This window comes from Pseudochaenichthys georgianus, chromosome 10 (genome assembly GCF_902827115.2).
Source record: "Pseudochaenichthys georgianus chromosome 10, fPseGeo1.2, whole genome shotgun sequence".
NCBI lineage: Eukaryota > Metazoa > Chordata > Actinopteri > Perciformes > Channichthyidae > Pseudochaenichthys > Pseudochaenichthys georgianus.
The window spans coordinates 15,320,978-15,345,712 of NC_047512.1; the positions used below are offsets into that span (position 1 = coordinate 15,320,978).

A 24,735-nucleotide genomic window follows, 5' to 3' on the forward strand; every position below is an offset into this window, starting at 1 on the left:
GCATTGAAAATGACTTGGCCTACCTTTGATGATCAAATCACTGAAACACAAAGTCCATCCCCCTGTTCTTTTGGATGAAGCACTTGCGGGTCATTCAGCTGATCCTTTGCCACTCCAGTTTATCATTGTAACTCAATCTTGAAAATGACTGTTAATAATTTCGCAACGATGTCATCACTATCACTGAAGTGAGCCATCATGAACGAACTTATGCTAATCATAAATCTATCGGTCAGATTTATGAATCAAAAAAAGTAGGATAGACATGTGGATATTATCCGGCTGAACACAACGTGCATTTATCTAACAGGTTCGTTTTCCACAGACCTTATTTCGAGCTATTTTCCAAAATCCTATGGAGAAATTCCATTGCTTTCTGTCGAGGGAATCCGAGCGAAGCTTACTTCCGGGTTTTAGGACGCGTCACTGCACCACTTGCATAGACCTCACAGCGGGCGGAACCTGTCATAAAGTCCGCGAAAATAAAGCCCGCCCATTTAGAGGGAAGATATGATTGGTCAATTGTACTGTCATTTGACATTACTCTCGTTGAGTTACTATAGCTGGCCCTCTGTGAATGTAGAGGGACCAAGCTCTCCCGTCTTCAGAGTAACTCGCAGAGACTGCATTTAACCCTTCACATTCCAACAGAAACTGAACAGGCAGATTCGAAGGATTTATTTGGAAATATTATTTTAAATACAATTAAATCAAGTTATTTTGGTAAAATTAATGAAAAATGTAACAACAAAATAATATTTAAAAAAAAATGTTTTTTTTTTTAATGTTTTCAAATATTATTTTTTAGAATATCTTAGGCCCTCACAGAGGGCCCTGACGGCTCGCCACTGAAACAAATCAACCCACATGTTTTGATAATTCACAAGATGGGTAATTATACAGGGAAATAATTGGTCAAATGTCTTTTATTTTCCCTTTAATTATTTTTATTTGCATACAAAAAAACAAACGGTTGCAGACCATCTTACATATTTTTTTGAAATAATACAAAACAAATAATGTAAATCACGCATACAGACAAACATGAAGAGACACAACAACAAACACAACTATAGGGACTAAACCTTGGTGGTCCTGGTGTCTTGTAACAGTAAAATAATTCCTTACAATGTATTAATGAGTGTAACTGACGTTTAAACCTCGAGTCATAGCAATCAAGAGGCTATTACTCATGGCTGAGAACGTGTCTGTCCCTGAGTAGTGCAAAAACTACATGCCCTGCCTTTTGGTGGACGTGCCGAAACACACCCAGCTAGCGCTGCTGCAGGTTTTCAGGCAGCAGTCAATAACTTCCTCACAAATATCCTCGGTGAAAGTATCTGTTGACCTTCAAAAAGCCAAAGTCCTTTGTTGTTTCTTCACTCAGAAGTTCTCCTTGTTGAAGTAAAATCGGGTCTTTCGGGGATCCACATCGGAGAATTTGGCACATTTTTTCTCCAGGACCTTTCCCAGAACTGCAGGGCCACACAAGAAAGTTCCCACCACAGATCTGGAAACAAGATGAAGGGTTAGCTGTCGGAGGTTCATGTTTAAAAAGTGAAGACTGCATAAGAAGCATTGGAGGGTAGACGAGCAAATCCCTTGCTGTATTCCTACATGTTGGAGTATAAAAGCAGCAGAAAATATATATGGGAAATTCACTTAAGCACCATCACTGTATGTAAAGTCATTATAACCAACACTACCTTCACTATCAGCACGGTAATAAGCTGCCAAATTGATCCATTAACAACCAAACATATGATTTGTATATTAACATCTCACCTAGTGTAATTCTAAATTCGTTTTTCTTGTATGCCTTCACGCAAGTATCCAAAAAACGACTCCAACCTTTTAAAATTGAATTCTAAAGTGTTTTAAATAGTGAGGTTTTAGCAAAAATGCATGTGTTGGGGAAGCAGCGTGCATATGTCTGGATAAATGAGACTTATATTATACTGCACAAGTTGAGTGCAAGTTTAATTGGATGTTTTTATAAAGTGTTGCTGTTCAATGCAGACCCCATGTATTTAAAGTCATCCATAGGTTTCTTGGTAGTTTCCTTTTTACTGTGAGAAAAACTAAGTATTCTTTCAAGGTGACTAACTGATACACAAATGATCATTTAGAGGTAGTTTTTCTAAACTACATTTTGCTAGTGATATTTGTTGCTTCTACCCGAGTAGGATAGTGGATACATGACCTTTACTGGTGATGTACAAGTCAAGACCTATATTTTACAATATCTGAAAAGAGTGTTTTTTTCTTACGAAGGGTTTTCTTGGCGGACTTCTTCGAACTCCTTATCCCACACGGGTCGGCCATAATGAGTTTTCTGTTTGAGGCCAGTGACCACGTCTGTTTCCTCGTCAAAGTGAACCCAGGCATGAGTCGCCTGTGTTCAAATGTGAAAGGGGGGAAAAAAAGACGAGCTCTAAGGTCACATTGTTTATCTGGACTTTGCTCTGTAACTGATTCACACACTCACATGGCTTTGATCCCAGCCAGTCAGGTAGAGTTTGTAGGTGAGGAAATCCCCCATTCCTCTCTCCTCCATCTCTCTCTCCAGCACCTGCAGCAGGTCGGCAAACCACTCGAAGGCGTGTGTTTCCCGGCAGAGCCAGTAAAAGTAGATCTGTGAGCAGGAAGAAGACGGTTCTTTATTTTTGACAATAACAGGACCTACAGGTTCAAATACCAGAAGCATATTGAGTGGCTCGTTTTGGTTTATACCTTTCTGGTGCGTAGTTTAGGGTTGGAGGTTTTGAATTTGTACCAGATGGATTTGAGGATGGAGGCGAATGGAGTGATGCCGATGCCGGCCCCGACCAGCATGCTGACCTCGTAGTCGAACACGTCTTCACTGGCTGTCCCAAAGGGCCCGTCCACCCCCATCCTGAGAAACAACAAGGAATCAGCCAGGGAGAAATGCTCAGATCTTTAATAAAGTCAATGTAATGTACAAGTAAGAAAGAAAGAAAAAGCCCAATTCAGAATCATTATATTTTTGGCTTATAAGTTGTTCAGAAAGAAATGTAAAGTGACTTGGTAAACTCAAGTTTTCCCACACATTCATTCATTGGGTTTTAGATGACAGCAAAAAAGTATAACTCTCTCTCACACGCACTGGAACAAAGGTGGTTTGTACTGGCTTTCATGTGGCTTATAACAATACAACTCAACAGCTGATAATATAATACCTGTTTATTCAATGTTTATGTTTTACAAGGGACAGTTGTGCAGCAATGGATCACTGCCACAAACCACAACATTAAACACATGAGTTCATTGCGTTGCCGGTTTCTAGATTTGTTTTTGAAGTGATTTGACATGAAATTGGCTCAGACCCAGAAGATATTGTGCAACACAGCATCGAATAAAAATCAATCTCAAACCCTAAGAGTAGGTGCTATAAACGGAAAAATTGGGTCGTTTTTTCCACTTAAACACTCAAAAAAAGGAGCCAAATGCCAGAAACATCAGACCCATGGGTTAAAAACTGTTCTTTTCCGATGGTGGTGCTGGCATTAAATGTCTTCACTATCATTGTGGGTCTTTCAAAAAAGGTAGTGACAATATTTTTAAGCTGTATTCTAGCTGCATTTTGTAAGTATTTCTTCTGCATTCTTTGCACGTTTCAGTTCTCTTAGGGAATGTTATACATGCATACTCAACACTGAAATCAGAACATTTTAAACGTTAAGACACTGGCATGCTGTTGAAAATCCCAAAAACAAATTGGGGGGGGGGGGGGGGGGGGGGGGTTACTCACTTGGGCCCCTGTGCCCCCTCTGGCAGGTGCTGCATGATGTCTATGAGTCGGTCGGTCCAGTCCCCGGCTGAGCGGATGTGGACGCAGAAGAAGTCCTCCTCGGGGGCGGAGGTCATGGTGAACGGGTGCCACTCCAGCTGAGAGATGGTCGGGCAGTTGAGGAAGATGTACTGACCCACTTCCATCTTAAACCCGTCCCTCACCAGCTGCAGCTCCAGCACCTTGGATGGATGCATCACGATCTGAAAAAAGAAAGGACTGGTGAAATCCTGTCACATTATAAACCTAAATGACCCAGAATGAAGACGTGAATCATGACTCTGACATACCTTCCTGTACTGGACTGTCTGCATGTAGCGAATGAAACGCAGCAGACGTTCACACAGGTACAGAATCATCGGACCAATCACCCACCACCAGGTCTAAAAACGCAAGAGAAAAAGCATTTACAAATCACAAATGTTTTTATTTGCAAAAGTAGTTGAAGCTATTGATTGAGGATATAAGTAGTAGTTTCAATGATAAGTACAGACTATAGTGCAGGCAACAATATAAATACTAGGGAGGATCTGCTCAGAAAGTGAGTGTTAGATAGTTCTATAATACCTCGTGAAGTGAAACTGTAACATAATAAGTGACTAGTTTATTCTATTAAACAGAAACAACTTGCATCTCTTTAACATGTTGCATTTGCTAGTTATAAGCAGGTTACGAGGACATGGAAACAGCCAACTTGACCAAAACGAAATGTATGGCTATCAACAATAGCACACATTTTGGACATGGAATAAATTAACCTTTAAAATCAGTGATCACAAATGTTTTAATAAGATTTCCCCAAAGACAATATACCCCAAGATCTGCAATAAGTAGGAGGTAATTGCCCATGCCCATCCCCCTCTCCTACACCACCCCACACCTCCTGTTTAATACCTTTTTTTGTTTAATTTGGCCCCCCCCTTATTTTCTGGTATTTTAAAGAAAAATATAAAAGGACGTACCTGGGCGGGCCCTCCTCCGAACTTGGGGAGGGGACACTCAGGAATCTGTCCCCACTCCTCAATGCGGTCTTTACATAAGGTGAAGTTGTGTGGTGGATCTGTGGTCAGCTGTTTCCTCACTATGAACCTGCAGACGGGAAACAGAAAATAAAATTTAATTGCAATAATAATAAAAATTATCCACCCAGAATATTATAATCCAAATGTTCACACCGTGCAAAACAGCCGTACACTTGTATATAGTATGTGACATTAAACTTCTTCATTGGCACACAACTATGAAGAACAGCATTCTTATCTGGATGATGTTGTCGTTTAATCTTTCCCATGACTTCATCGTTGTTTTAGGTGTGATTGTTCGTTCAAGTGCGATTCAAAATATGCACAACAGACATGCACTACTGCCTTTATTTGATCGGTTTTTTCTTGTGTGGCATAAAGGAATGAGCTACACCTGCATGAGATGTGTCACCCTGTGTTGCATGTTGATAACAAATAAAGCCCAATCCTGTAATAGATGGTTTTATACTCCAAACGGACTATGTATGAAGTATAACAAATATTTCATATAAATGTTGCTTTATCATATTTGAAATCCTAATCCTTAACATTATTAATGTAGGACCTTTATATATATATATATATATATATATATATATTCAAAATATTCTCTAGATATATGCCTTTATTGTCCAAGTTATCCTTTTCTAACCGAGGGCCTGATAACATCTGTCTTGTCCGTTGACTAGTGCACCACTGCAATAACATAATTGTATTGGCGTAAAGCAGGCCGAGTTGTATAAATGCTTGTTAGTCTTTACAATAAGGTCATTAAAAGAAAAGAAAGTTGAGTCATTTCTCCTTACCCAGCTCCGTGAAACACGAGACCAATGAAGAAGACGACGAAGAGGTGGTGTGTGTACCAGAAGACCTCGAAGTAGCTGCGTCTGATGACCTCCATGGAGGAGGTGATGATGAGGATGAGAGCCAGAGTGATGATGACCCCCGTCAGGCCGGCGATGGTGGTGAACACTAAGTAGGTCGGAGTCTGCTGAGCATCCTGAGACACGAGAAGAAGAAGAAGAAAGTCACGACACGGACATGTGAGCTTTTGTTTTCAAGAGAGAATATTGTAGAGAAGGTTTAATAAAAAAAAGGTTTTATATTCAATGGACAGACTATGAAAAACAGCCGTGTCTCATCTTGACAACACATTTTAGATATGTTCTTCTAAGTTTTTGACAAATTAGTGTATGTTTTTAAGTTTATGTGTAGATATGACTTTATTGTGTGGTGAAAATTAAGTATAGTAATACAAAAAAACGTTTTAGCAAAGTTACTCAACTTGCAAACGAGCCTACAATCCTTTAACTTACGCAAAAACGTATGTGCTATAGGGAGATTGTGTCTACACGTGTTGATTTTTGATTAGAATTAGTTTTATTTAAATTATTTTGGTTAGTTCCCCACTTATCTAAAAACCCTGCAGCATAGTTCAGATGCATTATATTATTCTAAAATGATAGATGAAATATTAAACAGTGTATTTAGCGATATACATTTTATTATTATTTAGCTAAACTCACAACGTCAATTTTGCGGATGGGGTTCAGGTAGGTGGTGTTGTCCGTGTCCTCCAGGTTGGACAGAGCCGTGCTCAGTTTGTCGTAAACTCCTCGCCTGCTGTTGTTGTACCACTCCACGTTCAGCAGGTGGGCGATCAGGTGGACGGCTGTGAGAGTAGGAGAGGAGACGCGTTAAAGCCGTTTCATTATCCATACTGATGACCAAGGGAATGGAGAGGCATTGTGCTGCTGCTGAATGGTAATGATGCTTTTAGGTTCATGCTGCAAATATGGGAAATTATTTTTAAATATTTTAGAAATGTTGAGCTTGAGCAAACTATTTGATATACACTGGAAAACAGTTGAATAAAGTATACAAACTAACTATGCACAAAAAGTATATTGGCATACAACTTTTTTTTTTAAAAAGTGTCTGAACCTGGAATACAGTCGTTTGATTTATGCATCGTATTCACTTTCTTTTGACAATTGTTACACCTCACCCAAATGAACACTATGCCATTGTCAAAGCTGCATCTATTGCTATCTAACCTTAAACTCATTAGTAACTGTCATCTTTAAACAAAGCATGTGTCAGAGATAAGAAAAGTATAGACGCTTGCACAAGTTCACCTGTCATCAGAGCGATCATGTACGCCACCAGCTTGTGGAAACTTATATTTTTATCCAGCTGTTTCCTCATTGTTCTTCCGCAACACTAAAAAGGATGAGAAATAACATTGTTAGGTTAAAAATAAAAGACAAAGAACATATTTCCAAAGCAGTAACAGAAACCGTCCTCACCTGTAGGGAAGGGGTTGTGTAACGGAAACATGTGTAGGTGTTTCGGTTTGAGCCAGATATGCTGTTAAGATGAAACTCTGCATTGTTTGACTAACACAATGTGTTGAATAGCACAATATCATATTAGTATTATTGTTATTCTGACTGCCAATGCAAGAACTTGTATATCTTTCCTTACTCTTATATTGCCGCTACTTGTTTTTTTATCATAGTCTTATTTGATTGTTATGACATATGTGCTTGCCTCATTATTTTAACATGTTTGCTTATATATTTTAGCATCTGTCCTGCGTCTTCGCTGTAGTAGTAGCCTACTATGATTTTCCCAGCTGTGGGGCAAAAACTGGATTTTTGATTGTGAGAAATATTGAAATGAGTTTAAAACCCTTGGTGAACGTTATCAATTAAAGGAGGGTACTAAATTATAAAAAAACATGATGAAATATGTTTGGAATGGCAAAGAATGAAATAAAAAGAGCAGTGGTGATATGTACCAGCAGTCAGAACACTTGGTATGACAGCATGAATAAAGATAAGGATCAGTTTACTCAATGCGAGCATGCCCTTCTGTGACAATAGAGAGGCGAAATGTATTGAAGTCAATGGAGAGAGAAAGATTATCTTTCGATCCCGTTTGAATTGTGCCACGAATTACACATATGATGTTTGTCAATTTAAAAGATAATTTTGCAACTCAAAAAAAAAAAATGTGTCGTAAAACTGTGAAGTAACATTTGTTTGTGTGAAACGCTCAATGAACTACATCTCTGGTCTCACAGAACAACACCAAGGCCCTTTCTCATTTCTCTAACTCCCCTCGTCAACTCCTATCCTCGAGACTTAGTCCCGCCCACAGGAGATGCGAGCGGAGGAGCCGAGGAGGGGAACCGAGGAGAGGAAGCAGCAGGCGGTTAGAGAAATGAGAACTCCTCTCCTCTGAGCGGTCATTTTAAAGAGACGTCCATTAATGATGACAGGAGGCACAGCAGCCCTCTGTCTGATGGACAGATGTGTTCATGACCACTTGTATATTTACTTTGATTCATTCACAGTGCGGTATAATGAGACAACAGGCTACAGATGCGGACACACGCACACACACACATGTATATATTTATATACAATTTCAGAATCAAACAGAGCACTCTCATAATAACGTAACACTATCAGAGACTGGATATATCCCCCCTCGCTACAATGAGGAAGATAAATTACGGACCAAAAGTTTTATTTACAAGTATTAAAAGTAAGCAGAGGACACCAAACCAACTGAGACCTGTCTGTCCGCTGCATCTACGCACTGTACAACACACACACACTGTACCACACACACACCTACAGTGAGTGAAAGAATATCTTTCACACACATACGGGTATTGGGCCGAGCGCGACACCATACTTCCGGTATCCGCCGTTCTACGCGAGGTGCAAGCAGCCGTACACCGTGTAGGTGTTGCTAAGCTTCCTGTACTGAATATCAGAGTCTATTGCCTTAATCAATATCTAGTCAACTCTAAAATACCACATATATGCAATGTCATGATAATATTATTCTGACAAGTGGGGTATTCACCTGGTGTTTCCAGAAATTAGACGTAGATGCAGCCAAAATCGACGAAGGCCACTGTCGTTTTTCCATACATCTGCAGGCAGTCTGTAAAGGCCATCCGACAACCCACACAGCTCTAGTTTACGCTGGTAACGACCTAGAGCACACCCCTCAAGTCCAGAGATGTAATCCGAAGACATGCAGCGATTTCTTCGGTTGTTAATTCAGAAAAAAAAAACTAGTGCGCTCTGCCTGGCTACGTTAGCTAGTATTTGCACTTCCAGGATATTTGCACCTCCAGGAAAATGGCGTATTTATATATATATATATATATGGCGCGTGTTGCATTGTGGGTAGCTCGTAACGTCACTGTGTGAAAGAATATAATCAGGCTACAGCCCTTGTGTATTTTAATATGTGAAGCACTAAATGGTTTTAACAATATCGACTCTTTGTTTGTAGTTAACTCCTAAACTAAAAGCAAATAAAGAGAGTAGGCCCGTTATACCGAGTGATATATATTATACACACTGCTCTGCTTTCTGCACGGACCTCACAGCTGGCCTATTCTCACTGTAAACATCGCGTCGCGATGAGAGCAGTTAATAAAATAATATCCAGGGGATGCATGCAGAACTGTCATTGGCTGAGATAAGTCCGGCCATGCCTCACGAATCTTTGAAAACATCTCTGTTCCCGGAAATGCATCCACGAAGGAGCGTGGAGGACCCATCAGTGTATCCTCGGTTATAGCTCCTGCAGAGAGCCTCCTCGACGCTCGATCCTCGAAGTGCATTGAAGAAATGAGATGTCCTTGAACATGGCGCGCTGAAATTCATTTCCGGGTCACTACCGGAGGTCCGAGGAGTCGAGGAGGGGGATTTGATTAAATGAGAAAGGGCCCAAGATGGCCGTCACTACTGTCTCGTCAACAAAACGATTGACTACCCTCACCATCACCACAATGAAACACGTCCAGGAGAATGTCATGCAAAACTGCCTGCCTGCCTTCCTTCCTTCGATTCTCTCTGAACTGCCTGGTATTTTTAATGTCAACCATTTGTGCAGATAGCATGAAGTAGAAAAGAGCGGCGATCGCCGATGCTAGCGTTAGCATTTCTCCCCCGGGATTAAATTGTGTATTATAGAATGATCACACCGGTGACAGTATTCTTCAAAGGGTTCACGAAATATGACTACTGGTTACTTAATGTTACTTCATATTCAGACTAATAAAAATGACATGGCTGTAATGCTAACTAACGTGCTAGCTAGGTAGCTAACTTGATCCAACAACTCCTGGTCCTTTCATCAGACGGGAAGCGAAAGAACGAGCAAGACCCATTGCTGGTATGATAACAACCTGGCACTAAGCACACAGGCATCTTGTTAAAGATATCTTATCTTAGCCAGCACCATATATATATAGAGTATATCTATATGGCGCTGATTTTAGCTATCTCTAGTGGAGGAAAACAATTGTGACATCACTTACGCGACTCTGGGATTTGTAGTCTTTCTAGTTACGTATTTGTCATAGTCTTATATTTCAACAGTTTTACGACAAACTGACTTTTTTTACATGGAAATTATTTGTTATGATTGACAAACTTGTGTGTAATTCATGGCACAATTCAAACGGGATCGAAAGATAAGTTCTCACTCCATTGACTTCAATACATTATTTTTCCGAAATAATTGACCGGAAGTAGATGGGCGTGACTTCGCCACTCTATGAAGGCAAGGCAAAATAGAGCAGCGGAAACACATTATTAAAAACAATTATATTTATAAGACAGGTATAGGATAATAAACACAAAATATGAATAAAAGATATAAATCATGAAGCATGATCTCACCACAAAGGACCCTCTCAGCAGAGAGAGCAGGTTCCTGCACACCGGCAGCAGGATCAGCATGCAGTTAAAGTTCAGGACAGCGGCTGGAGCTCTGGCCCACGCCAACGCAGACTGAAATAAAGATATATATATTAATATGAGTCCGTTATGTGGATAACGAAGCTGAACTGACGCCTGTTCTCCTTACTCACCCCTAAAAGATGACGTGTATAGTAATAATCATCCCCCAAATCGTAGAACAGGTAAAACCAGACGAAAAGGAAGATGTTGATGCCCATCCAGACCACCTGGCGACAGGATCATGTTTCCATCAATGAAGAGCAGTCTTTCATTTAAATTAATGTGCAATTATATTTACATTGAAGACGCGGGAGTTTGGACACATTGAATGTCCAATATTGGTAATAGTGCAAGAACTCAGGGATATATTCGTTTTAATCTTATTCCTTTTTCTCAGTATGTGTGTGCAATAGCCTTCTGTTAAGTATATTGACTTACTCTTACACATAGCGTTATATATTTGTATTAATATTTATCTCATGCCATCTTTTCTTAACTTTGAGAAACTAGTGGTTTCACGAATTGCTGGGAGAGCTGATTTGAACACCATCAATTACTTCACATTAGAAGTAGTACCTGGCAAGACACTCACCCCAAATTGCTCCTGTGGGGATTGTCCACAGAACTGAATGTATGCAAGTCGCTTTGGATAAAAGCGTCTAACAAATGACATGCAATGTAAAAAAAAGTCACCCCTTTACTTGAATTATTCCTAGTTTCAGTAGTTAACTACAAATACATTGCAAAACAAGTGCGTTGAAGGCTTGAATATTGTGCAAATATAATTGTTCTTTCAGTGCTAGAAAGCTACTACAAAATGAAGTTGAACTGCTTGATGAATTTCTTTAGTTCAGTACTCCCCAACACTGCTGTTAACCTACATGTGACAAATAAACTCAAACTAAACTGAATCTGTTTGATTTGATACTCTGCACAATGCCAAATGAAAGACCACTCTCAATAAGAATAACTTACCAGTATGAAGGACGTGAGCCCATGGTTGATAATCCAGTTGCCCATGTTGAGCGCTTCATGTGGCTCCGCAGCTGCAGAAGCTTTTCTTCACCTCCAGCTCGTCTCTCTTTTATCTCTCACCCTCTGCCCGGACTCCTCCCTCCTCTGCAGGTGTAAAGGTCGCAACAGGAAGCACAACTAAAGGCATGAGAGACTGCGTTGTTCAGGAGGTTTGGAGGAGAGGTTTCACTCCGTGAGCCGAATGACCACATTCCTACTCGCTGGAAGGCTGGATAAACTAGTCCTGACGTCAGGAATGAGGAAGTGTCGGCAAGGAGTATGGATCATGGATGTATAAGGATGGGTAGGGTCAGAGCCCTATAAAAAAAAAATATATCAGCGACGTGCAGTCAGGGGAGGCAGAGCCTCACCTGTCATACTCCAATGTAACGGAAAAACAACTAAAGAAAAACTAAATAATAATAAAATGTCTCCACTGATCTGTGTTGTAAATGTGATGTATGTATGATTCCAATCGCTTTTTATAGTCAAAATCAGTAAATGTACAGAGAGGGCGGGCACTAATTTAACGCGGGCACTTATTTTGTGAGCGCGCACAAGCCACTGTGGGGTGAGGTGAGGCCGTTCTTATAGAGAGGCGAAGTCCCTCCCTTTCCGGGAGCCTCCATGGGACCCCGGAAGCGTAAAATTATACATTGAAGTCAATGGAGAGAGAAAGGTTATCTTTTGATCCCGTTTGAATTGTGCCATGAATGACACATATGATGTTTGTCAATTTAAAAGAATATTTTGCAAGTCAAAAAAATTAAAATGTGTCGTAAAACTGTGAAGTTACACATTTGTTTGTGTGAAACCGCTGAGTGAACTACAGGTCTCTTGGGCTGAAGTCGAATAGTCCATTTAGCTTAGGAACCTTCCTAAAGGAGTGAAATGACCCGGAAGTCCCTCAGTGGCAGCCATGATAAGTGCCGTTCGAATACTCTAGAATGATGAGAATGATAGGAAAGGAGGTTTCAAACTTCCTGTATAACCTCCTTTAGCTTAGGAACCACTGGACTTCCCTAACCGGCAGGAGAAGCGAAAATGCTGCCCCACAATGCCTTGCAGCCGCAGCATTTTGCCGTCACTCAACAGTCGGCCGTTCACGGAAAAAAACGATTATGACGGAGAAATTATATCATGAAAGTTACGGTGCTTATTAAGCTTTTTAAAACATAGGTGGTAAGTTGCCAAAGTGCTTTGTTTTGAACGTTCATCAGTATTATAATCAAAGAGAGAAATATGAACCTTAGTTTTTACTGAAATGATCAAATAAAGTCAACATTTCAGTCTTCACTGAGCTGTGTGGGGTTTGTTCAACTTTTAAAAGATGTTTGAATGGTGATATACACAGTGATATATGTTAAGGACTAACGTTTATAATAAATACATCTGTATTGATTTTAAGATCTTTAGTTCATACAATCATACGTATTGGGATCATTTGTATTAATGTGGACCGGAGGGAGAGGGTGACGAGCAGTTTCACTTTCCTTTTTTATTTCAATTCCAACTTTGGTCCTGAAGAATATGTTTCTCTGTTGTCCACGTTCATAAAGCAAAGCAGCAGCATCAGAGCACGGTGCAGAGTCTCTAGATGAGTTTACAGTAGTCCCTCGTTCTTATTAAACATCCATGTTGTCGTCCGCTGTATAGAAAATTGTGGTTTCCATAGTTTCCCCACAGCAGCAGACGCACACAATGACGTCCGCTGGCGCATCATAAACACGTCGGATAGTGAAAGTGCATTCGGATTCTCTAAAGTACCGCAGTCTCTTCTCCTAAGTCCTTTTAAATTCTCCTATCCACTATCCCTTAACCCCGTGACGTTTCACTCAGAGGTCAAGGAATAGACGATAGGGTTAGAACTTAGGAGCTGATTTTTAAACTATCCGACTGCAGCCCTGGTCTCGCACAATACGCGTCACCATCACAAAGATGGCCGTCACGTTAGCAAATGTCACCTGTTTCTTTCAGAATGAGAATAAAAGTATAAAACGAGGTGACTACAAGTCTGGACACGTTGAGAGCTGTACATACACGAAAGGGGAGTTATTCGGTTCTGTAAGAGCAGCGGGACCGGCTTTACAAGATGTTGGTGAGTAATATGAGTAGTGTTGTCACGATACCAACATTTTGGTTTCGATACCGATACCAAGTCAAGAATTGCGATTCCGATTCTTTTTCGATACTTTTCTTAAAAAAAGGGAAACACGGAATATCGGCTTTAAAATGAGGAATAACAGATGATTTTAGCAGTCGGAACAACTAAAGCAGCAGTGTTACTAAGAACAGAAACGCCAAAGAGTCACATATAATATAAATATATATAAAAGCATTTATTTTAATTGTGTAGCAGTGAGTTTAACATTTTGGCAGCACTGTTGAGCATTTTGAAAATGTATTTTCATGCCTCTGTGCAAGGCTTAGTCTTTCTATCTTTATAGCCACTGGTGTAAAGTAACTAAATTCATAAACTCAAGTACTACTTGGGTACAATTTTGAGATACTTGTACTTTATTTAAGTATTTCAATGTTTCTTTTGCTACTTTGTACTTCTAATCCACTACAGTTCAGAAATAATGGTGTACTTTTCCTCCACTACATGTATTTAATCCCTTTAGTTACTTCACAGATCTGGATGAATGATGTGAAATATAATCAAGTGTTAAATCAGCTACCCTGCAGTCTACAAAGTCATTCAAACTAGCTGCACATTTACCAGCTTTGAGAACACTTTCATGATCAATCATTATAAAACATATCATATATATTATTCTGAAATGGACCAATCTGCACAATGACTACTTTTACTGTCGCTACTTTAATACTTTTACTTGAGGAACATTTTGAATGCAGTACTTTTACTGTAACAGAGTATTCCTACACTCTGGTGCTTCTAGTACAAGACCTGAGCACTTCTACTTTTACTGTCGCTACTTTAACTATATTTTGATGATAATACTTTTGTACTTTTATTTGAGGAACATTTTGATTGCAGGATTGTTCCTACATTCTGGTACTTCTACTTTAACTCAAGTACAAGACCTGGGTACTTCTACTTTTACTCAAGTACAAGATATATACTTATACCACCTCCGTTTATAGCCTATGAAAAAAACTAATAGAAAACGAAGGCTAAAGCTAACGTTAGCAGATAGTGATGCTAGTTTGCTAGTTAAGTTTGCTCAACGATAATATTGCGACAGAAACACTTTTCAGTGCACATCACGCTCTTCCGCTGCGACAGGGAGCTCTGCTCTGAACACCTGAACGGCCCGTTCACAGACTTCTGGCGTCTTTTTTGTCAACAAGCCGAGGCGCAGCGGCAGTTGCACTCCCACTTGCAGCCATGCTTCTCCTTTTCTCACATGCTCTGGCAGCTAGCGCGTGGCCGCGTGCAAGAGAGAGGGGAGGGACTTAGAACGTGCTTGAGAGGAGCGGGACTGCAGGCACGGCTGCAGTGCAAGGAGTGGAAGCAGAGCGTTGAACACACACGGCTCTTATTAAACGGCGTTTTTTCACGGGAGTACTTTTCCCCGTCATTCTTAAAGTACCGATACTAATGAAACGGAGGAATCGTACCGTTTTTAACGGCAGGGTATCGCGGTACCTTTCAAGTATCGGTACACCGTGCAACACTAAATATGAGTGCAATGTGTAACGTTAATGTCAGCTAGCTAACATTAGCTAACAAGGTACACTAACGTGTTTTGTTTCAGTAACTAGTGTTCTCCTTAGGAACTTCGTGGTCTGTGGGTGCTGTGGATAACATTAGTGTTCACAAGAACAAGGTATACTCCCGTGTTTTGTTTTAGTTGCTCTTCAGATTGAAACGGCCAGTTTTATATCGACTATACTGTATGTGTGATCTCCTTTTACATCTCGTTGTGTCATTTGTGTTTATTTGCTGTGTGTAGATTCAAGGGTTTTGGTTATCTTGTCAATTTGTTTGGTTATCCAGGCACAGCTGTGCGTGACTCCCTCGGGTACACTGGTATGTGTTTTCCTAATGTAGAGAGCATTGATTAATTAATAAACTACACACTGAGTCTAGATCCTGACCAAATCCTTTTTTATTGTTGATCAAATGTTTTTCAAAAATGTATTCATACACATTTAGAAAAATACAATGTACAATCACAACCAGTACAACACACATTACAAAAAATACAGAAAAAACAAACAATAACAACAATCAGACAAAACTATGGAAAAATAACCCCTCCCACCCCCAGATCCGGACCATCCTTGTATTATTGCTCATTCAATCTATTATAGCATGCTAACAAACATGGTACTTTCTTTATTTGTACAGATCTGCATGGGAGACGATGGCGCGATGCAGAGCACTGTCTGTGATTGTGCACGGGGGATGTACAAATGCAGCCACGCTGCAGCATTGGCAATATGTGCCATGTGGCAGATCAGCTCCACAGATGTTGAGTGCCAGTGGAGGAAGCCTGGCACTTCCAAAGTAGTCCAGCCGGTGTCTCAACTTTACCAACAGTGAGAGGAGACATACAACCCACTGGCCAGAGACATCGCCACTCAGGATGTAGACTGGTTCAGGTCTGCACTGAGGGGCGCACAGTGTGGCATGGCATGGCTTTTGTCACCTGAGCCAGAGCCGCGGCCTCAACATCAGGCCATTGTCACCGTGCCGGAGCTGGTGAAGGGGGTCGGGGGCTTGAGGCAATTCTTGCCTCAATGCGACTGAGCAGAGACCAGCAAGCTGCCATCCAGACAGCCACCGGAGGACAGCGGACAAAGTGGCAGTTACACAGGCGGGGCAGGTTGACAGCCAGCAAGTTTGGTTCTGTGCTGCGGTCGGGACTTTCATCCACTCCATGCGCGTCCCTCATGAAGAGGGTGCTCGGGGGGTACAACTTGGACGGAGTCATGGCTGTCAACTGGGGGGTTTTAAACGAGGCCGAAGGGGTGAAGGCTTTTGTGCAGGCCTCTCAGGAGACAGTGTTCGAGTCTGGTCTCTTTGTGAGTGAGTCGGTGTTTTGGGAGCATCCCCCGATGGACTTGTGCAGCCATCTGCCCTGCTGGAGGTGAAGTGTCCACCATCATTATATAGGATATATATATATATATATATATATTTGTATACATATCTGTAAATTGTATAATTTTATTTGATTTAAAAGTATTTTTGATCTCTGTCTATAAACACAAACTGAGTAAGATTGACAATAAAGTTGACTTTGAAAAATATATATATTCTTTATGAAAATAGTTGACTGTTGGAGAAATGAATCCAAATGAAACGTTGGACTGAACTACAACTACGCCTTTAAATCTCTACGGACTGTTTTTCAGTGGGATGGCAAGTTCCTATCTTTAAACATTTATTAGTTTTTTCTCAGAACAGATTTGATTTTCTGAAGTTAATTTAACTTAACCATGTAAGGTCATTATTAAAAAGGTACAATCAATTTGTTTAGGGTTGAATAAAATAATGATAAACATTTCATTTGGATAATTTACTGACAGAATAAGAAACTCAATGATGCTCTACTCACCTGTTCCTTTTTATAAAGTGAAACAGTTGAAACGATAGATTTTAGTAAACTTAAAAACAACCTTCTCCAAAAGCTATCAAGGAATATACCGAATACTTGTTTTAGAACTTTATTACATATTTTTATATAAATAGTTTGAGTGATCCATAATTGACAGAAGCTTGTGTTTACACTGACCTGTCACTCATATATTAATGTCTTTGTAACTTCAGTAAACCACTACCTCACTCATTTCTTTCATCACGGTTCAGTAAACTAAGTGACACATGAACCAGTTTAATCATTATAATAACGTAGGATTGCAACTCTTTGAAACTGTAGGTGGCTCTTAAAAGAGCCGTTGTATTTGGGTGTGCTGGTCTCAGGTCAGTCTAAGCCCTCTCTCGCGGATGCGGCTGGATGTCCTTGGGCATGATGTTGACCCTCTTTGCTTGGTTCATCTTACTGGGGGGCAGCTACATGGATGTCGGTGCAGTCCACAATCATTGTGCAGTTGAAGGCAGAATGAATGTATTATTGACTCCGAATGAAGCACAACTTCATGTCATACAACACATTGACTTTATTTGTAATTGTGTAAAAAAATAAAGCATTGATTAGCAAGCAGGATCTGCAGGAACAGAGCACGGTGATGGATGGAGCTGGGAAGAGAGAAGAATAAAGAAAACAGATCAACTTTATTATCGGATATTCAAAATTCAATTTCAAAACAAGTTGCCGCTCCTACAGTTTCCTAGTGTGTAAAGATGATTTCACTTGACCTATGCACAATATCACACTCAATACATGTGTGTCTCTGGGGGGTGCATTGTGCCTTTGATGTATATAAATAATATACCATAACCAAATACTATTACGTACAGTGGAAATCAGGTTGCCAGAGCAGGTCAGTCCAGTGTGCATGTTCCTCAGGGTCTCAGCAGCTACAGGTGAGGGAAAGAAAATAAAAGAGAAAAAGGTCAGTAACAACACTTTAAAGTAACAACACTTTGAATAATTATCTCTTTTAATAATGTTCTATCAGTAATCACTCAACTACTGTCTTTCCAACAAACAGATTGACTCACTATCATCACAATGAAACACGTCCAGAAGAATGGACCACAGATGGAAATTAGCTATTAGCTATAATCTGGCATATTGCATCTCTTCTCTTTGCTGAGATTAATGTTTTTGTATGCATGATCCTTCTATAAATAAATACATGTCATGCAAAGCTGCCTGCCTGCCTTCCTTCCTTCGACTCTCCCTGAACTGCCTGATCTTTTAATGTTCAATGTTAACCATTTGAGCAGATAGCATTAAGTAGAAAAGATCGCAGATGCTAATCTGCCGTTAGCCTACCTCCCGCCCCCTTAGCACCTGGCGATAGGCTCCTCTTCAAACGTTTCACAAAATACTTAACATCATGACTACTCTTACTGTTTAACATTTGGGTTCACTTCATGTTAAGGCTAATACAAATGACAAGGCTAAGTAATGTGATGCTAACTAACGTGCTCGCTACTAGCTATGTAGCTAGCTTGACTGTGTTCCATGCACAACATGTGTATTACCTGATATGTTTGGTCCAACGACTCCTGGTCCTTTCATCAGACGGGAAGCGATAGAACGAGCTATGATCTATAAGTATGATCACTTATGTGATTACAACCTGGTACAAAGCACACAGGCATCTTGTAAAAGTGAATTTATTTTTAGCAATCTCTTATTTATTGGAGGGAATAAATCAGTTATGAGATCTTCTTCTTCTTCTTCGCTTTAATTACGAGTCGCAACCACTTGGAGCATTATCGCCTGTGACATCACTTACGCGAGCCAGAATGGGATTTGGGATTTGTAGTCTTTGTAGTCGCGTATTTTTCATAGTCTTATATTTCAACAGTTTTACGACAAAATGTGACTTTTTTGACATGGAACTTATTGTTTAAGATTGACAAACATCATATGTGTAGTTCGTGGCACAATTCAAACGGGATCAAAAGATACGTGTTCTCTCTCCATTGAATTCAATGTTAATTTTTCGCTTCCGGGGTCCCATGGGCCGGAAGTAGATGGGCGTGACTTCGCCTCTCTATAGACAGAAGCCACTATTCTATTATATGGCTCTGGGTAGAGGCAAACAACAAACGAGACTTTTGAAAATAGAGGAAGATAAGGAGGACTTTTACAAAAATGTAATGGAGATTGTTGTCCAGAAGGATAGCATGGACTTCATCTTCAAGTCAAGGTAAGACCCCAATTGTAATGAAAATGGGATCTTACTAAGAAAGAACAATCCAATATTTAGATTTTGGTTAATCTGTTTAAAATGAATCGAAGCATCAGACTAAAAAAGCTTTAATAACCGAATATTTCGATTAAGGTCAAAATATAATATTTGTAAATCTGACGTTATCGGCGAAGTCCCTCCCTTTCCGGTGGAACTCATGGGACGGAACAATTATGTATTTAAGTCAATGGCGAGAGAAAACGTATCTTTCTATCCCGTTTGAATTGTGCCATGAATTACACCTATGATGTTTGTCAATCTTATAAAATAATTTCCATGTCAAAAAAGTCAGTTTGTCGTAAAACTGTTGAAATATAAGACTATGAAAAATACACAACTAGAAAGACTACAAATCCCAGAGTCGCGTAATGTCATACAGTTTCCTCCACTAAAATAGAGATAGCTAAGATAAGATAACTTTAACAAGATGCCTGTGTGCTTTGTACCAGGTTGTAATCATACCAGCAACGGGTTTTGCTCGTTCTTTCGCTTCCCGTCTGATGACAGGACCAGGAGTGGCTGGATCAAGTTAGCTACCTAGCTAGTAGCAAGCACGCTAGTTAGCATTACAGCCTTAGCCTTGTCATTTGTATTAGCCTTAACATGAAGTAACCCAAAATATTAAACAGTAGTAGAGTAGTAGTAATATTTCGTGAACCCTTTGAAGAGTACTGTCACACCGGTGTGGTCATTCTCAGAGCTGTATAATAGAAGAGTTACGACAACGGAAGTCCAAAAACGGTTATCGTCACGTGGTTCATGTAGACGAGGATCGTTCCCCGGAAGTGAATGCATTGATAACAGGAGATAGAACTACGATTTTTGGTAATTATTAGTGAATAAAGGTTTTGATTTGCAATATTTATACAACAAATCGATATGTGTATGTATTTACATCAATATGTTTTAAAAAATAAAATAGAATTTGCTAATATTAAGTGATAATATTAGGATTAGTGTGAACAGCTAGTTTACATGTTAAGCTAACAGTGCCTTGGTTAAAGAGCCTGTTGCTGTTTATTTATAGCTTTGAATTTTTTCAAACCAATATTATCTTCTTAAACTTCTATGGTAGTCAGGAGCATCACTTTCTAATGTGTATTGATATATTTAGAGGGAGGGGATCTAAAGTAATGCTTTAAAATAAAGATTAGATTCATTTCTACCATTTTCTTAAATTCATGGTAGTTTCAGTAATCCCCTGGTAATTGAGGACACAAGTTATCTAAATGACTAATGTCATCTTTATGGCTTTCAGAAAGGACAGGAGACCGACAGGATATGATGATGATGATGATGTTAAATGTGTTGCTTTAGGAACATCCATTGCAAATACATGGAATTCAATAAACATTGAATAGCATATCATGCAGTTTGTCGGTGCCTTTTCCTCCGTGTTGTCCTGGTTTGCTGTGCTGCCTCCTAGTCGCCACCATGGTTTGCTGTGCTGCCTGGGGATGCTCAAATCGCTCCGAGAAAGGAGTACGAATGTACGGCTTCCCCACTGACACAGAGCGGAGGGAGCAGGAGCAATTTCACGACCAACAGCAAAAAAATATGTGATGTAATTATATACAAACACTGCATTTGCACTTTTTCACAAAACGAAAACCACACCATTGTAGTGTTGTCACGATACCAACATTTTGGTTTCGATACCGATACCAAGTCAAGAATTGCGATTCCGATTCTTTTTCGATACTTTTCTTAAAAAAAGGGAAACAGACTTAAATATTATCAGGGATGCAAACTCATCAGGTATGAAAAAGGTGACAAGGATCCGAGCCCCCGACCCCACGGAATATTGGCTTTACAATTAGGAATAACAGATGATTTTAGCAGCCAGAACAACTAAAGCAGCAGGTAATAATAACAGAAACGCCAAAGAGTCACATCTAATATAAATATATATAAAAGCATTTATTTTAATTGTGTAGCAGTGAGTTTAACATTTTGGCAGCACTGTTGAGCATTTTGAAAATGTATTTTCATGCCTCTGTGCAAGGCTTAGTCTTTCTATCTTTATAGCCACTGGTGTAAAGTAACTAAGTCCATAAAGTAACTAAGTCCATAAACGTACTACTAAAAGTACTACTTGGGTACAATTTTGAGATACTTGTACTTTATTTAAGTATTTCAATGTTTCTTTTGCTACTTTGTACTTCTAATCCACTACAGTTCAGAGGTAAATGGTGTACTTTTACTCCACTACATGTATTAATCCCTTTAGTTACTTCACAGATCTGGATGAATGATGTGAAATATAACCAAGTGTTAAATAAGACTGTAGTTCCACCTGGAGTAAATCCACCAGCTACCCTGCAGTATACAAAGGCATTCAGACTAGCTGCACCTTCACCAGCTTTGAGAACACTTTCATGATCAATCATTATAAAACATATCATATATATTATTCTGAAATGGACCAATCAAACAATGACTACTTTTACTGTCGCTACTTTAATACTTTTACTTGAGGAACATTTTGAATGCAGTACTTTTACTGTAACAGAGTATTCCTACACTCTGGTGCTTCTAGTACAAGACCTGAGTACTTCTACTTTTACTGTCGCTACTTTAACTATATTTTGATGATAATACTTTTGTACTTTTATTTGGGAACATTTTGATTGCAGGATTGTTCCTACATTCTGGTACTTCTACTTTAACTCAAGTACAAGACCTGGGTACTTCTACTTTTACTCAAGTACAAGATATATACTTATACCACCTCCGTTTATAGCCTATGACAAAAACTAATAGAAAACGAAGGCTAAAGCTAACGTTAGCAGATAGTGATGCTAGTTTGCTAGTTAAGTTTGCTCAACGATAATATTGCGACAGAAACACTTTTCAGTGCACATCACGCTCTGCGCTCCGACAGGGAGCTCTGCTCTGAACACCTGAACGGCCCGTTCACAGACTTCTGGCGTCTTTTTTGTCAACAAGCCGAGGCGCAGCGGCAGTTGCACTCCCACTTGCAGCCATGCTTCTCGTTTTCTCACATTCTCTGGCAGCTAGCGCGTGGCCGCGTGCACGAGAGAGGGGAGGGATTTAGAGCGTGCTTGAGAGGAGCGGGACTGCAGGCACGGCTCTTATTAAAACGCCGCTTTTTCACGGGAGTACTTTTCCCCGTCATTCTTAAAGTACCGATACTAATGAAACGGAGGAATCGTACCGTTTTTAACGGCAGGGTATCGCGGTACCTTTCAAGTATCGGTACACCGTGCAACACTACACCATTGGGAAAGCTTAATGTTTTGTTTAATACAAAAAAACAGGGAAAGGCTTGAAAAACACAGAGTTGAGACTCAGGGTGCAGGGTGAGGGTCTCAGTGCAGGTATTCAGGCTCCATTGAATCCCCCTCTGGTTCTTGTGCTGAAAGAGGGAGTAACAGACAGGAGAACGGGTTATACACACCTATATAGCACACCTATTGCCTTGGGGAGATAAGGTGTGGTCTCTGTTCCCAACTGAAGTTATGGAACTTTATTATTTGTGAGTTTAACAAAGTATGAAAAATGGCATCAGTAACAGATGTGATATGAATTTATATAAAGTTGTCTCACATTCTTGGTCATATTTTATATACAGTATGTAATGAGTATAACATGTCCAGTAAGTATAAAGTGTTTCCTAATACTGTGTATTCAACCACTATGGAATATGTATGTGGGCAGACACAACTGAGTTGTTCTGTGTGTGAAGTAACCTCAAGTCACTTGTTTGTCAAGACAAAAAAGGGCAAGACTAGGCTGAGAGCAGAGGCTATACCCACCATCTCCGTGCATCGCCCTGTGGTCAAAAAGAGAAGGGCCCCTGTATCTACAAAGCCCATAGCTCATGATCACAGCGATAGTGTGAAAGGTGACACAGGTATAATAAGTATGAACTCTTAGTAACAAAAGTAATATTTCTTATTTTTAAGTGGTATAATATTTTAAATGTTCGAACATTTACAGTGCCATGTCTTCTACTTACATTAGTCTCAAAGATTGAAGGAAGAAGGGAAGGGATCACTGCCCTCCACCTGCCAGCACCCAGCCAGAGGAGCGCAAACAACAAAAACAAGCAAGGTGTCCCGTCATGTACCTGGAAGTTTGGGTTGGCAAAATGGAGTAAGAGAGGGACTTGAAAAACCTTGGTGGCTCTCTACTCATGTTGTTACAGTTGTCTTGGTTACAGCTCTCAATTTTTTTTTGTGCCATTTCCACATCTTTAGAAAATATGAAAAAATTGAAGTGAAATCAACCTCTTCTCTGGAGAACAAACTTTGATTTATCTGTCTTGTGAGTTTGCAGTCTTGCAGTTTTGCTCCTCCACCTGTAACATCACTGCCCCTCCACCTGCCATACAGTAGGTTACTAACAAGACAAGATTACTTATATAATACAGTGATAAAACTAGGGCCACCAGGGTGGGTGGAGGGGGTCAGGAGGACGGGTTTGGGCTGACAACCCAGGAGGACCCGGAAGGGATCTCGGGCGGACGGCCCGGGGGCAAGGTAGAAGCCGAGAAGGGGGACTCGGGCGGACGGCCCGGGGGCAAGACAGAGTCCAAGGTGGAGGTTATGGAGGGGCGAAGGCCAGCGCGGCCGGGAAAGTCAGGGGGCCGGGCTCGAGGGCGAAGGCCGTGACTCTCAGGGGCCCGGGTTCGAGGGTGAACGACGTGGCTCTCAGGGGGCCGGGATTGAGGGTGAAGACTCCGGCTCTCAGAGGGCCGGGCTCGAGGGCGAAGACCGGACAGCTCCGGAGGCCGGGCAGGAACCGGTGTCGACCGGACCAGATCCGGAGTCCGGGCAGGAAAGCGCTGATGGGACAGCTCCGGAGACCGGGCAGGACCCGGTGTCGGCCGGACAGAAACCGGAGCCGGTCGGACAGGCTTCGGCAGGATCCCCCACGGAAGTGGACCAGGAGTTGGCAGGAACCCCGGCAAGACAGGTGATGGACATGGGGCTGGCAGGGCCCCCGGTAGAACCTCCAACGGCACGGGATATAGGGTTGGCAGGACCCCCGGCAGGGGAGTAGACGGCGGGACCTCCAACGACATAGGGTTGGCAGGACCCCCGGCAGGGGAGCAGACGGCGGGACCTCCAACGAGACCGGACCTAGGGTTGGCAGGACCCCCGGCAGGGGAGTGGACAGCGGGACCTCCAACGAGAAAGGAGAAAGGGTTGGCAGGACCCCCGGCAGAAGAGTAGTCTGCGGGACCTCCAACGGGACAGGACATAGGGTTGGCAGGACCCCCGGCAGGGGAGTAGACGGCGGGACCTCCAACGAGACAGGAGAAAGGGTTGGCAGGACCCCC

The 24,735-nt window shown here is 41.0% G+C and overlaps 1 protein-coding gene and 2 long non-coding RNA genes across 3 annotated transcripts; all 3 read right to left on the reverse strand.

The window, feature by feature from the left end:
* Positions 1–937: 937 nt before the first annotated feature.
* Positions 938–12,166, reverse strand: nox1 (NADPH oxidase 1). Its single transcript, XM_034093002.2, has 13 exons — positions 11,586–12,166; positions 10,742–10,837; positions 10,551–10,661; positions 6,972–7,056; positions 6,360–6,505; positions 5,640–5,833; positions 4,774–4,900; positions 4,102–4,194; positions 3,773–4,014; positions 2,734–2,896; positions 2,489–2,635; positions 2,271–2,395; positions 938–1,510 (listed from the first exon to the last, which is right to left on the reverse strand). Exons 1-13 carry the CDS (start codon positions 11,628–11,630, stop codon positions 1,384–1,386), a joined length of 1,701 nt encoding a protein of 566 aa, XP_033948893.1. The 5' UTR covers positions 11,631–12,166; the 3' UTR covers positions 938–1,383.
* A 5,347-nt stretch (positions 12,167–17,513) lies between these two features.
* Positions 17,514–18,804, reverse strand: LOC139434579 (uncharacterized). Its single transcript, XR_011643901.1, has 3 exons — positions 18,712–18,804; positions 18,017–18,078; positions 17,514–17,796 (listed from the first exon to the last, which is right to left on the reverse strand). It is a non-coding gene; the product is annotated as an uncharacterized lncRNA (long non-coding RNA).
* A 3,871-nt stretch (positions 18,805–22,675) lies between these two features.
* Positions 22,676–23,526, reverse strand: LOC139434580 (uncharacterized). The gene is made up of 2 exons (XR_011643902.1): positions 23,207–23,526; positions 22,676–22,806 (listed from the first exon to the last, which is right to left on the reverse strand). It is a non-coding gene; the product is annotated as an uncharacterized lncRNA (long non-coding RNA).
* Between the last annotated feature and the right edge of the window lie 1,209 nt (positions 23,527–24,735).